A 15,534-nucleotide genomic window follows, 5' to 3' on the forward strand; every position below is an offset into this window, starting at 1 on the left:
TAGTTTGTCACCCCATCATTAGTGACCATTATTTACACAGCGAAAAACCCCAAAGTGAGTCTAAAAATAACCTAAAATTCTGTTCTTTCACTTGTACTTTCAAGAAGACAATATCTTAAAGTTAAACTGTACAGGCTTTCATCATTGCTTTTTCCTGTGAGGGCATTCTCCTGGAAGCATGAGAGGATATTGACAACTTCTTTGTGTCTCCATTTGTCCTTGACAGATGAGAGAAGCAGGGGGTTTAAAGAAGGATGGACGGCACAGAGCGTTCACGCAGAGATCAATCGATATCACAGGGAACTTCTGGAAGCTCTGAGTGGCATTCATATAGAAAGTGGAGAGGATGGCTGAACGGATGGATGGATGGAGGGAGACAGACAAGCACAGCGCACATTATCCACAGTGAAATGTTATTTTTAAGAGAAGTGCTATGTCTGTGGTATTCTATTACGTAAAATTAATAAATAAATATATTTTACATACAACAGGATCTCTCTCTCCGCTGATGTTTCATTCCACCTTCCACCTTCTCTCATGGGAGTAAGAAAACCTGGAAGAAGTGAGATGAGGTTTGTGTGATTTCCAATGAATGTTTCATGTGCAAAGATGTTTTTTTTCCCCTCCGGAGACGACTCATCTGCACTCAAGTACAAGTGAAGTGCAATTATTTCATTTTCTCCCAGGGACCAAACACGTCAAATGTGTCTTTGTTTATTTCCCATATCATATTGACACAAACACGCATTTTCTTTTTTCTCCTCCACCTACCAAAACAGCAACAGCACTTAAGCAGTAAGTGATTCTCCCTGTCCCTGTTAGGAGAACCTGTTTGTAAAATGGACAAAGATACTCTTCTGTCCCAGGGGAAGTTGCTAATTTTAGAGCGTAGCACACAAAACAAAACAAGCTGTCTCCACATGAAAGGCCTCATGAATATTTATAAGTGATGATCACAGTGGACTATTATTATCATTATACCTCTCTTCATGCAAGAAATGTAAAGCCTGCGCACATGCTCCAAATGAAAGATGTCTTAAACCTCATCCTTGATGCGTCATTTAATTTTTTTAGGTAAATAAGCATGAAAATTATTCTTTTCTCCATATATAACAATTGTTAAGATGCCTGCTGTTTTGCAGCATATTTCATCATAATTTTTGCCACTTTTGACTGAGAATTTTGAGAAATGCCCTAAAAGCAGTGTTGAAACTTAAATAAATATTAAGTTTAATTAATATTAATTAAATTAAGTTAAATATTAAAAAAAATATATATATAGAAGTCATAGTCAGCATTTACAGGAATGACGTACCGCCATTGTACCCCATACTGCAGTGATTCCCAACCAGGAGTAACTTGTAGGGGGTACTTCAGAGGTTACAAGGCGGTAAGTGGAAGGATTGCAATGTAGAAAAAATTGAAATTATGATTTGATTAAAAGAATATATCCACATATTAAGTAATGGATAAATGGTTGAAATAAATAGCTAAAGGTAGTGACTAAACTGTTCAAATATGGATAAACGGTTGAAATAGTTAGCTAAAAGTAATGGATAAATAGTTAAAACTGTTGCACATTCAACTTTACTCTAAGCGGTAGTAGAACAAATGCAACAAATTGTATGAAAAATACAATATTCACTTTTATATAATCAATAGTGTTATACATTTGGAACATGATAGAGTTGTGGGGGTACCATAAACCAAAAAGGTTGGGAACCTCTGCCATATTGTATATAGACATAAAGCCAATACTAAGTTGAGTATGCAGAGACTGTTTGAGTTTTATTTTGAGTTTGAGTTAATTTTTTTTAGCTTTTTACCTGCAAAGTTGAACATTATGATGCAATAAGCGTCCTGCTTTGCTGCTTGCCAAACTTTGGATGTTCAAAATCTGTCTTGGCTGTCAGTTCTGCTGTCTTTTGTTAAGAATTGTGATGTTCTCTAAAAGATAACAGAAGAAGATAATAGCTGCGTCTGAATTCACTCATTCACCTTGCTGCACATGAACTTCACATGCCCCCTTCACAACCCACCACCACTGCTTGTGTATAGCTGCTGTTATGTCAATCAGTAGATATTTTTTGTGGGCCTTTACTGACATCTAGAGGACAAGAGTGAATGTGTTCTTTACTTTGGTATTCTCTAGTGGAAAGTTTCAACTCAATCTTGTCTTATAAATAAATATGCTTTACTGCTGAAAGCGCTGTCACCTTAAAGGAAAACTTTTGAGTATCAAAAACTCAGCCAGGGCTTGAAAAATGTAAAATGTTTTCTCCTTCATGAAGAATTCATGTCAGTTAATGTGCATGAAAATATTTTAAACTACTCCTGCAGCACTGATGTCCATTTGTATGAACAGTAAGTTCCAAACAGTCATATTTTACCAAAAATATTTTTTAGTGTCTCCAGCTGGGAGTAACACATTGGATACTTTATTTCTGCCCTAAAACCTTGTCACCATCAGAATCTGTTGTAACTGACTGAATAAAAGGGATGACCACAGCTCCGACTTTTCATAAAGGAACAACGTTTTTCCAGACACTTTTTATGATTATAATGGATGAGCACTTAATACTAATAGGTGGTTTTGGACATATATGATATTTTGAAACAGCAGAACATTACATGATTTATTTTAAAAGAATATTTGTCTTTTCAAACCAATGACATCTGGTTCTTTTCTGCACAAATTGCCAATCTACACTCTTTTGGTGTAAGAGATATGTGAAAATGTATACAAGTAAATAGACATATAACAAGGCAACGTCAAGATTCCCAAACAAACTGAGCTTCCCTTTCCTGACTCAAGTGTCCATGAATAATTTATACATATAAAAGTCCATCCTCAACACATTTACCTTCAAAACTTTGCAGTTAAAAGGCAATTTCTTCCTTTAGTTTCATGGTTAAGATAAGATAAAATAAGATCCTTTATTAATCCCTCTGCAGGGAAATTTGCATTGTTCCAGCAGCATACAGGATAGTGCAATAACAAGAGACATAAGTAGAAAATCACGATATAATAAATAAAAACAATAGACTGTTGTAAAAAAGCTACGAAAATAACAACTATAATTTACAAATTCAAAGAACAAAAGAAATAAAGGTAAAAGGATTATACTGTATTGCACATAGAGAGATGTAGATATTGCACCATTCGTTATACATTCAGAAATATGTGGATTGTCCATTTCGGTGTGCGTGGTCTACTGGGAGCAGTGCTGACTGTGAAGCCTGACAGCAGCCGGGAGGAAAGACCTGCGGTATCTCTCCTTCACACACCGCGGGTGAAGCAGCCTGTCACTGAAGGAGCTGCCCAGTGCTGCCAGAGTGTCCTGCATGGGGTGGGACATGTTCTCCCTCAGGGATGATAGCTTAGCCATCATCCGCCTTTCTCCCACCACTTCCACTGAGTCTAGGGGGCATCCCATAACAGAGCTGGCCTTCTTAATCAGTCTGTCCAGTTTCTTCCTGTCAGCAGTTGAGATGCTGCTGCCATAAAAGATGGCTGATGCCACCACAGCGTCAAAGAAGGTCTTCAGGAGTGCCCCCTGCACTCCAAAAGACCTGAGTCTCCTGAGCAGATAGAGTCTGCTCTGGCCCTTCTTGTACAGAGCAATTATGTTGTCAGTCCAGTCCAGTTTATTGCTCAAGTGAACACCCAGGTACTTGTAAGATTTTGCCATCTCAATGTCCATTCCCTGGATGTTATGAGACTCCATGATGTTGTGATTTGTGTAAAAATTACCATTTTGGATCGAGGTCCTTATTCTTATGTCCTGGAATGGGGTTTATTATACACCAGTGAGATTCACTGAAAGCCCAAAAACTGGCTTTCACAAACCACTTCTGGAGCATTTTAACCTCCAGTTTGAGATCTGAATGTACTTGAAGCGTAACTATACTGGCCTGGGGACCGAGGCCATACCAGGACGGCTACAAACACAAACCAGCAGTTAAAATCAGTCAGCAAACAATCACTTTGAATGTCGTTTGCACTTCCAAAACATGTGGTTTTCTCCCCATAAAGGTGTAGACATTAAGTCTGTCTTTCACAACAGCCGTGTCAGTATTATCACTCAATCATTTACAGGCAGACTCTCTGACTCTTTAAACTGCACTTGCAAAATGATTTCCTCCTCCAACTTAGTTTGTTTAATTAAGATCCACCTACCAATGTGTGGGCTGCCTCAGCAAAGCTATATACTGTATACCACATGATTGCTCAGATGGCCCGCCGGCTCATCAAACTATCTGAGAAGAGTCTTTGGACAAGAAATATTTCTGATCTTATAGCTTGTCTTAGTGAATGAGCCAGTGTGTTATTCCATTTGATTAGATTTTATATATAAACGTGCTGCTTTGTGTCTCAGTTATGCCTTTTTTTATGAATATTGTTTTTTTCTCAATGCGTCTTTGTATTAATTCAATTATTGCAGTTCACAAATTTGTTTCTGTGTAAGCACTAGGTTTGTGTGTCTTTAAAATATATTACATACTGTCAAGACAATTACACCACAAGGTCTATTTAGTAGCTTCTCTGGAGCTTTTGACTGTAACACACAACCTTCCTCAGCAGACGGAGTTGCCAAGCTGTCATGGAATTATATATGTTCAAATGTTCATTCTTCTACTTCTGGTCCATAACAGATTAAAAGCTCAAGAGCAGCTACTGAATGGACCTTGTGTGAGATTGTTCTGTTGATTAACTCTCAATTGCAATACATTACACTGTATATTAATTCTTCTTGTTTCTCTGATTCACTCCCGTACAGGGATCACACACCTGAGGAAATGAACTGTGAGTAAATACACATCACCACTAAACTTAACTACATTTAAAATTCATTTAATTTCAGTTGCATGTGTGAGCCATGAGAGATGTAAGTTAGACATCCATGACGCAGTGACACCTGCATTTGGTCAATATCTTTATCGGCATTCACATGAACGTGCTTTAAACACGTCCTTTTAATCAATGTTGATACATACGTGACCTCATCCAGTCCATTCTGGTTACAATGAACTCTGTACATGGTTACGTTGGAACTGTGCAAAAAGTCAAACACAAACAATAAATCACACATGCACACAAACACACATCCACTACAGCACACTACATACTGCCTTAGCACCTTTTCTCTCAGTGTCTAATTCATTGTTAGGTCTATGATAATGTACAGTATATATATGCATGTTAATCAATTCCTGTGATTCATTTGTCCGTCCTCCTGGTCACTGCCACATTAGGTTTGGTGAACGTGTACACAGAAGGACACACAGTAGACGGTGTTGGGAGAAGAATCCCTCACTGGCTTCCCACGCTCTCATTGCATTCTGTTCATGGGACATAGTTAATCCAGGTGGTTGACCACACCCCTGTGTCACCAGTGCATCTCAGTGTGCTACATTAACTGACTTCAGTAAGATTCAGTGCACCTTTAGACAAGGCTGCATTGTACAATTTCAGAGGTTCATACTCAACACAACGGGGAACTACTCTAAAAACGTTGCTCCATAGCACTCTGCACAGTTCGACTGAAAACTATGCAGGGCACATTCAAACGTATCATAGGTCACATTCACACATGTAGTTTGGATCATTTGGTCAGCACCACCTTGCATCATATCTACTCTCACAAATTCTTGTCGTTGGCCAACCAAAATCAAACCACTCCAAAGTTTCTTTGGAAGCAGACCAAGACCCTCCTTTCCAGAGTTGCTTGGTCCGTTTGTATCTGTTCTCTGCAAAACCTGGCAGATATACATGACAAATCAAACAAATCAAACCAACCAGGTCCAGATAGAGGCCTACAGAAGTGAGGTTAAAAACTCACTGACACTGAAACACACTGACAAAGGAAATATGAGTTACAGGAAGCCACCTACCCACACTGCAGAGACCTGGCTGACAACCTGAATGTGTTGTACTGTTGTAGGTATGATAAACACAGGCACCCACACCTCACACACACAGCCTTCAACACCCACCACCACCCCTAACCAACATCTTGACAGACAGGAAGCAGCAGGTGAAGCTGGGGAAGCTTACATCAACACCTGTACAGTAAGCACTGACCCTGATTTGATCGAAGCGTATAAAATACAACATATTGTTGTTTTTGTACTTACTGAAAAAATGATCTGGGTACGTCTTCCACCACTGGTGAGTTGTCACATGGTTGGTGGTTCGATCCCCTGCTCCCATTGTCCACGTGTCCTTCTTGAGCAAGCTGCAGCATCCCAATTGCTCTAGAGTGTGTTCACAATTTAAGAACAGATAATCAGTGGAATTTCTCTTTATGTGCACATCAAAACTTCTCTAATCTGAGCCCGCCTTTAGCCTACATGTACAACTGCTATCACCTGAGCTACATGTTGCCTAGTAATGCATTAAGCAGCAGTTCTACGTGGGCAGGAACTATTTCTATGATAAAAACAAAAATGAAATCACTCAGAGGGGATTATCCCTTACTTAATACAGCTTCATTTTTACTCCACCAATCTGGTATCAGATATAAAACAGTGTCTTCTATTGGCATCATGTGGTAAAGGCATCTAAAATCGTAGGACAACTGTTGGTACAGGAATTGTTGATACTGTTCTACAAGCTATTGAGTCTGATCTCTGTACAACAATCACAGTCCGGTTTGGATCGACCACAAAACAAGTCAATAACACACTAAGAAGGGCAGTCGGCCAGCTGTAAAGATCATTGGTGGCACCCTGCCAGCTCTCCAGGAACTACATCTGGCAGGATGCGTCACCACAGACCCCTCACACCCTGGACACAACGTATTTGTCATTCTCCTTCCCTGGCAAGAGCTACAGATTCTTCCCACATGCAGGTCATCACCTCAGGAACATGTGGTGTCGAAGATGTGTAATTATTGTGCAATATAATGCCATGGTGCAGTATACACACTGTATACCATGCAATAGCTCATGCACATATTTTCTTGTAATGTCTATTTTATACCTACTTGGCTAATGAATAATATGAATAATGGCTTTATGTTTATCTTTCTGTACGTGAATGTAAGTTGTCCTGGCGCTGCAAATTGACACACTTGGTAAGTAAACCTGATTCTGATTAATAATAATAGATCAAAAGTGGTCCATCTGGGGCTCTTTACTGTGAGTGCCTCTTATGGTACATAAAGAACCCTTTCAAAGACTTATTAGTAATAATTACAAATGACTAAATAACTTTTCTGATGGCTTATTAGACAGTGGGAAACGTCGGAGCCTTTTAAATTTAAAGTTAGTAAACCATCAATTCTACAGTTACAAATGTTAATAAAGTCTATTAACATTTGTAACTGTAGAATTGATGGTTTACTAACTTATATTAATTACTCAATAACAATAGCAATAACACAGTGAGGAAATACGAGTCAAAGTCCTGCATTCAAAATCTTACTTAAGTAAAAGTACAAAAGTATTGTCTCAAAATATACTAGTACTCATTATGCAAAATAGCCCATTTCAGAATAATATCATGTCATTGGATTATAATTATTAATGCATTCATTACTTTATATACTGCTGGGTAGCTTAATCTATACAAATATATAATAATTAATTCGTTGATTTATAAGTTGTTTTAATAATCTAAATCTGCAAAGTAAGCCCTCTTGTGGTTATAGAGCTAATCAAAACATGTCAATAAAGTAAGAAGTGACATAGTTTCACATGTATCGTTAGCGGCTTCTGACAGCCAGTGTTCTCCACCTTAACAGAGATGAGGTTTTCAGCTGCACTATGAGGCAATGTTGCGTGATCGCCGCATGCCACGGGACATTTCCTGCTCGTCAGCACAACCGAGGCGAGATGAGCCGGTGAGGGAGACTGTCGCTGGGAAACACACCGCTTCACAATTCAACATAAACCAACCATTGTGCAAAAAGATGTGAGTGTATACTTCACTGACACACTAACTTATCTGGGGCTGACAACACTCTGAGGTCTTTTACGGAGGTCTATTATGCGTCCACACTGTCGGGGGAATCCCGTCAGTAAGCGTGCCTGTGGTAGTCTGCAGACTCTTGTCCCCATATGATTATTCACGTGTTCTCCCTCCCCCTCATATTTGGGCGCATCCTAATGGTCAGTTTCACCTGGCGACTATCTCCTTCACGCGTCCAGTTATTTAAAGAGCACTCACACAGTGAAGTGAAACCTGCACTCTGCCAGAGAGTTGTTGCTTATAATTGAGACGCTAATTGCCAGACTACATAGCCTTTGTACACTCATTTTACAATAAGTTCAAATCAGCGAAAGACCACCATGGACAAAGGTATGAGCAGAGTAAAAATGGATTATTTTATAACTGATGTGTGAAGTTGTGTGAAGAGTGTGGCTTTCTTGACACGTGGGTTTAAGTCTGATGCAACTGATGTATGAACTTTGTTGGAGCTGCCAAATGTTGCTTTGTGCTTCAGCTGGTGGAAGTAATCCTACTGTGTGAACACTGTGCTGGAATGTGTCAGTGATTTGACTGAGCTGTCAGATGATGCCTGTAGTTTTGCCTGCTTGAATGTTAAACCTGCAGCTATCCCAGTGTGTACCCAGATAGTGGACTGTGGAGACATTTATTATACCTATCATATCATCTTTTTTACTGGGAGATTAGATGTCAGTGCCCACTTTGCTGCGCTGCTGGCAGGCAGCTTAGCAAAATGATTTATGGGATGTCAGTGGACGTGAAGCAAGATCAGGGAGGTGCAAAAGGAACAAAAGTAAGTTTTTTAAGTTTGGCCATAGTTTTTTATTAACCACCAGTACACCATTGCATCATGTCCTGAGGTTTATTGTATTATCTACTGGTACACGCTTTCTTGGCTTTCTGCAGAGTTGATAAATATTTGGAGCATTTGCCATTGAGGGTTTGTTTGGTTCGTTTGTTTTGTTGTTGTTTTGACACATTTCCAGTTAACATGTTACATGTTGTTAATCTCCCTTTTGACAAAGCAAGTAAAACCTTCTGTGTCATGGAAGTAGAAAATACTGCTCACAAAAGCGTGCAAAACATCCAAAATTGTGATAGAAAACAAGTGTTTAACTGCTGTATTCTGGGGGAACCGACACAGCATAGCAGGCTTTGAATAATGGTTAATCTGTGTGCAAAAATTTTAGCTCAAAAGTTATGTATTAACATACATCTCTGTAAAATGTCACTTTTGGATTGAATGAATGTAATACACATTGACTCTGTTTTTTTCTCTGAATGCACATTTTATGAGCAATGTAATTTGTAAGATAAACATATTGAATACTTGTTTTTGTTTCCTGAACTACGTATTACTGTAGATGATTCACAGGCTTGAACTTTGCCACATATTCCAGAAATATGATTAACAAACTAACTTTTATTTCCTGTTCTGTGTCTGCATTTAAGACACAATTATGAATAGTTCATCATATGAATATCCACGATCTCAGTGTTATAAGGAGCTTCATCTGATTTTAGTCTGAGTTTAGCTGAGCATTTGTGCTTCAGCAGTGTCAGTCGTCAGTTTGTCTTGAAAATGAGCTGCACAGTTCGAAGCCTACAACACTGTTATTTTAATGTATTTATTATGTATGTGTCATTATTGTGTCACTATGAAGTCTTGTTGTAATTAGTAGTTTTATTTGTGACCAAATGCCTTTTTGCACACCTAATCTGGACACCTGTGTGCTTCACAGCTCGCAGCAACATGACAGAGTTTTGGAAGGAGCACTCTCAGGCTGCCACAGTGGAGGAGATGATGCTGGACTCTCGTGCCAGGGAGCTGACTCTGCAGGAGCTGCCCGAGATCCTGTCCATGCTGCCCTGCCTGGATGGATACAGTGTACTGGAACTGGGAGCTGGCATCGGGTGAGCATACAGACTGTCTGTAGTACTATATATTGTCTGTATATCTGTAGTTTCCCATGTTTTTCACACGTATTCACATGTGAAATTCATGTGGTTTTTTTATATGGGCAGGGTTTTCAAGGTCTCTATTTGTAATGTAGTTGCCTGCAACAGAAGACATGAGAGTGAGTTTGACAGGTGAAAGGATCTTTAGAAAAGCTTTGTAAACAAGAGGCCATGATTCTCTCTTCAGATCAGAATCAGAAATACTTTATTGATCCCCTGGGGGAAATTGTACAGTACTGGTGCTCCCATTCAAGAGTAGAAAGTAGCAAAAATTTAGAACTAAAAGTATGTACAAATAGAAAAATAAGAAATAGAAAATAAAAAATATACACTCTTATTACAAAGAGACAAATCGAGCCCAAGTTTTCAGTTTTTATCTATATCTCTGAAAAATTCCACTATACAAGAATCCAAACTGGTTCATTGTCTATTAAGTGTGGCAATTTTCAAAATGATCAAATAATGTTTTTGATGTTGTGCTGGAACATTAAAAAGCCTGCAGGTAACGTAAGTTTTTTGACTGAGCAGCACTTAATGAAGATTTATACTGACATGTGGCTCTACAGTCGATACACCAGCCACCTGCTGACCAAGGCCCGCCATGTGACGGCTGTGGACTTCATGGACAGCTTTGTGGAGAAGAACAGGCAGGACAATGGTCACCATAACAACGCTACCTTCATCCAAGCTGACGTCACAAAGCTGGACATCCCCCAAAACAGGTGTGTGTTTAGATATCTGTAGCTTACTAACACTTTATATCTTGAATTTATAGCCACGTCGTGCTCTAGGGATGGCAATACTGGCCTGACCACCACTTCGATCTCAACTATGGGATGGTTTGCAATGTGGTAGAGACATTCATGTTCAGTGGACAATGAAGCCTACTGATTTTGGTGATCCCCTGACTTTTCTTGTAGTGCCACCATGACTATGAAGTTGACATTTGTGGTTTTTACTGAAATGTCTGGACATCAGGTCAAAACTTTTATTTGTCTGCTGATGCCAGCATTAAGATAAGTACAGCCTCAGAGTCACTAGCATGGCTGTAGACGCTTATGCCATTCTGATGTTGGATGAATGACTGACAGTAATGGACTAGCATCCCCTTACAGCCATTGGATCTACTGGCCATCCAATTTTGGATACGTTGGATGTTTCTAAACTCTGTGCTGAAACCAGACTACTGTCTTTATCTAGAAAACATTTTAGCTCTTTTTTTCCCCTCCTAGTGTATCATCCTTATGGGGCTTGTAAGATACTGACACTGACATTGTTGTTTTACACGAATAACGTAGCTAAATGAAATTAAAACCAACAGTCAGTGTTCCTTATATTTTAATGTATCCATTCAATGTTCTCCTCAGCATTGACGTCATCTTCTCCAACTGGCTGCTGATGTACCTGAGTGACGAGGAGCTCAAGTCCTTTATGGAGAAGATGCTGGGCTGGCTGCGGCCCGGTGGCTTTCTTTTCTTCAGAGAGTCCTGCAACCACCGGTCAGGTACTGAGCTAACAATAAAACCTCCACATCTCTCTTTGATCATAATAATGATTTAAACATTGATGAGAACTGAATCTGACTCAAGAAACAAATTAAAATAATGAAGATTCACATTAAATTCAAGCCTCTGTTTTAAATAGAAGTAGGAACATGACAAATTGAAGTTTTGCAGTTCAGATTCAGTTTCTGCCCTACATACAATGTAATTTGTCTTTCTCAGATGAGTACGAATGTTCAGCAGCAGTAGCCGATATCTTTTTCTTAACAAATGCGCTGAGAAGGATTCGTTTTAATTTGTAACTTTCTACCAAGGTGACTCCAAGAGGGACTTCAACCCCACCTGCTACCGCACTGACGCACAATACAGCCACCTGGTATCTTCAGTACAAGCGGAGGGGCCAGAGGGGGACCAAAAGTTTGGTTTTGACATTGTGTTGAAAAAGAAAGTTCGAGCCTATATTGAGGTAGAGTCATTGTATAAAATAGAAGGACATGGTAGTGTGTGATGTAGGCATGAGGATGTACAGTTAACACTCCTTTCACCCTTCATCCTCCTCCTTTTCCAGATGAAAAACAATCCGAATCAGATCTGCTGGCTGCTGGAGAAGGTTCCTCGCTCCTCCAACACCCGGGATGGATTCAACACCTTCCAGCAGTTCCTGGACAACCAGCAGTACACCAGCCGTGGTATCCTGCGCTACGAGAAGATGTTTGGGGCCGGCTACGTCAGCACAGGCGGGCCCAGCACCACCAAGGTAGGAATAAAGTATGGAAAACACCAGAGAAATTGGTTGGAAGGAATCAATAGGTGCTTCTTGGAAAGGATACAACAAGAATACTGGACAAAGTGGTGTGATTTCAAAAGTCAAAAGCTCTGAAAACAAATTTCTTATGTGACTGAAGTTGATAAAGTTAGCAACAGCATGAAATAAATTTACTCACCACTTTGGTCCTGACATAAATATCTCAACACCTATTGGATGGATTGCCAATATATTTTGTTCAGACATTCATGGTCCTCAGAGGATGAATCCTACTGACTTTGGTGAACCCCTGACTTTTCCTGAAGCACCACTATGAGTTTGACATTTGTGGTTTTGAGTGAAATGTCTCTACAGCTGTAGTATGCCACGCTATGCTCAAGCCCCCCTCAGGGTAAATTGTAATTGCAATTTCCAGTACTTTGGTTTATGACCAATTACCAGCTAAACTAATGACATTCCAAATTACTTAGTGTTTATTGCTAATTAGCAAATGTTTGAATGCCAACATGCTAAGCTAAGACAGTGAACAAAACATTACATCTGCTTAACAACAGCATGTTTGCATTGTCATTGTGAGCATGTTAACATGTTGACATTTAGCTCAAAACATGGCTGTTCCTAAATACAGCCTCACAGAGGTCTTTATCAAAACAGCTTTATCAGCGGATACTTCTCTCCCCTCCTGCTTCCTCTGTTCTCTTAATTATCTTTGTGTTAGAGAAGCTTTCTTTCTATAATGCATCTTCATCTCTATGCCAATAACTAATGACTATTACTTTATATTGTTGTACAAAGGTTTCCCAAGATGTTACAAAGAATTGATATCTGAGTCATGAATGAAATAATAAAAAATATTTACTATAACATAAAACCTGCAACCCTCGATATCTGGGTCCTAATCATCATCCTTATTTCCCCGACATTGAGATACTGAACACTTCAAGACAGAACAGTGTAGGTTTATCTCTTGGGGCTTTGATGAAACTGAAGAATGAGCCTTTCTTTGTGCTAACAGGAGTTTGTGGACCTGCTGAACCTGAAGCCCGGACAGAAGGTTCTAGATGTTGGCTGTGGCATCGGTGGAGGAGACTTCTACATGGCAAAGGTAAGAGCCAAGCAATCTGGCATAGTTAGGGTGATACTAAAAATTCAGTCATTACAATGATTGAAAGGACTATAATGATGGCGATGATTATGTTACGTTTCAGACCTTTGGGGTGGAAGTGCTTGGCTTGGACCTGTCAGACAACATGGTGGATATTGCCATGGAGAGGGCGATCACTGAGAAGCTGCCATCAGTACGTCCAAATATTCCCTTATCCTATTGGTTTAAACGTCACTGATAATTATTTGATTAATGGTTTGGGTTTTTTTTTAAATCAGTAACGGCATGTGCTCTACTTCAGGTCCAGTTTGAGGTGGCTGATGCCACTAAGCGGATGTTCCCAGAAGGTTCCTTTGATGTGATCTACAGCAGAGACACAATCCTGCACATAGATGACAAACTGGCCCTCTTCAAACGATTCCATGTGAGCATTTTCTCATACCTTAGACAGCTGCATTAAGTCTAAATTATTGTTTCATTGATTTCCAAACCTCTCTTTGAATTTGTAGCTTGGAGACGAAATCTGGCAAATCTTACAAAAACTAACATCTGTATGTCATATAGATATTTATTTGGGAAATGAGTGCCTTTTATGTGACTTTATCTGGTCTTCCTTTACTGACTTATTCTTTCATTCGGCTTGTTCTTTGTGTCCAGTCATGGTTAAAGCCAGGTGGCCGGTTGCTTATCAGTGACTACTGCTGCGGGGAGAAACCTTGGACACCAGTGTTCGAGGCCTACGTCAAACAGAGAGGCTACGTCCTCTATACACCCTCACAGTATGGCAAGGTAAATATACAGTAGAGCCTAACTATGTAATAGTTTGTGAAAGGACTACACTGCCCTGTGGGGAGTTCAGCCCTTTGGTCCTCTTAACCAATATGTGACAAGAGGATTGACACGCAAATTATTGCTGCATTAAACGTCCGTATCAATAATGTTTAAGCGATTAGTTTGTGTAACATTTATTGTCATCTTTTGAACTCTCAAATATTAATATCAGCCTCAAAAATCCAACATGGATGGCTCTATATTCCAGGCCCCCATTTGTTTCCATTCAGGATTAAAATTACCTTGAAAGATTAGATTGTAATCCATCAATTTTTCCAAAACTTTGTAAAAATAAAAACGGACACTGTATTCACTTGGATGGATCTAAGTGGTTTTCATGCTCTAAAACAGTGGAACGGTGGAATTTTTAAATAAGTTGTAGTAAATAAAACACATGGTCCTTAAACTGTTTGGCAACTCCTGTGTACATAAAACAAAGTGAGCTTCACGCAAACTTTTGTAGGGACAAAAGATCTTCTGGTTGCACACTTTTTGCTGAATTCTATGTCGGTTTTACCAAGTCATGTTTACATGTGTGTCATCAAAATGTACTTACCATCAGTCTTAAAGCTGTGAAAATGTTTCATTTTTTAAGTGGAGTTACTACGCACACCAGACAGATTTGTTTCTGGTTTGCTGCTTTGCAGTGGCCAAAGGTGAATTGAAGACGTTGTTAAACAAACAGATATGACATTGGGTAACTCATAAAAAGCCCAAATGCACAAATGGTGACTGAGTCATGTCATATGTGGATGTGTTGCTAATGCATTACCGCTGTCCACCAGCTGGAAGTGCTATTCCTGCTCTGCTTCACCTCTTCTGTCTCTTCTCCTGTAGTTCATTGAGGAAGCTGGCTTCTGTAATGTTCGGGCAGAAGACCGCACAGCCCAGTTCATCCAGGTGATAAAGACAGAGCTGCAGAGAGCAGAGGCCATCAAGGATGAATTCATTGAGGTTAGCATGCACACACGCATTGCACACATATATCATCAAGACATCGTACATCACTCATGGTTGGTTTCAACCGGATGAAACCTACCGAAGCGTAAATTCCTTCCTAAAGTCTTTGGATGTTTGCTCATCATACCTGCCTCTGTCCCCTGCAGGAATTCTCTGAAGAGGACTATTTCGCGATAGTGAATGGATGGAGAGAAAAGCTGGGACGTTCAAACAGTGGAGACCAAAGATGGGGACTCTTTTATGCAACAAGGGATTAAGTGATTGCACCAAGAATGGAGAAGATAATAAAAGAAAAAAGGAATGCTTCTTTCCTGATTTCCTTATTGTTTATGCTTTCGTCTTTGCATTGCTTGTTTTTGTTTTGTTTTTTTGAAAAACCTGTTGGGGATTAAAAGTAATTTGAGAAGAAAAACATGCAGTGTTTGTTAAACCTTTTACAGCAGCACTTAAAGTGAGG

The 15,534-nt window shown here is 39.5% G+C and overlaps 1 protein-coding gene across 1 annotated transcript; it reads left to right on the top strand.

Moving 5' to 3' along the window:
• The first annotated feature begins 8,295 nt into the window (after window positions 1-8,295).
• pmt (phosphoethanolamine methyltransferase) lies at window positions 8,296-15,334 on the top strand. Its single transcript, XM_070913647.1, has 12 exons — window positions 8,296-8,305; window positions 9,697-9,868; window positions 10,480-10,635; window positions 11,281-11,417; window positions 11,730-11,881; window positions 11,984-12,172; window positions 13,197-13,286; window positions 13,390-13,479; window positions 13,588-13,710; window positions 13,944-14,075; window positions 14,955-15,071; window positions 15,224-15,334. The coding sequence occupies exons 1-12, from the start codon at window positions 8,296-8,298 to the stop codon at window positions 15,332-15,334; spliced, it is 1,479 nt and encodes a 492-aa protein (XP_070769748.1).
• The last annotated feature ends 200 nt before the right edge of the window (window positions 15,335-15,534 follow it).

This window comes from Enoplosus armatus, chromosome 10 (genome assembly GCF_043641665.1).
Source record: "Enoplosus armatus isolate fEnoArm2 chromosome 10, fEnoArm2.hap1, whole genome shotgun sequence".
NCBI lineage: Eukaryota > Metazoa > Chordata > Actinopteri > Centrarchiformes > Enoplosidae > Enoplosus > Enoplosus armatus.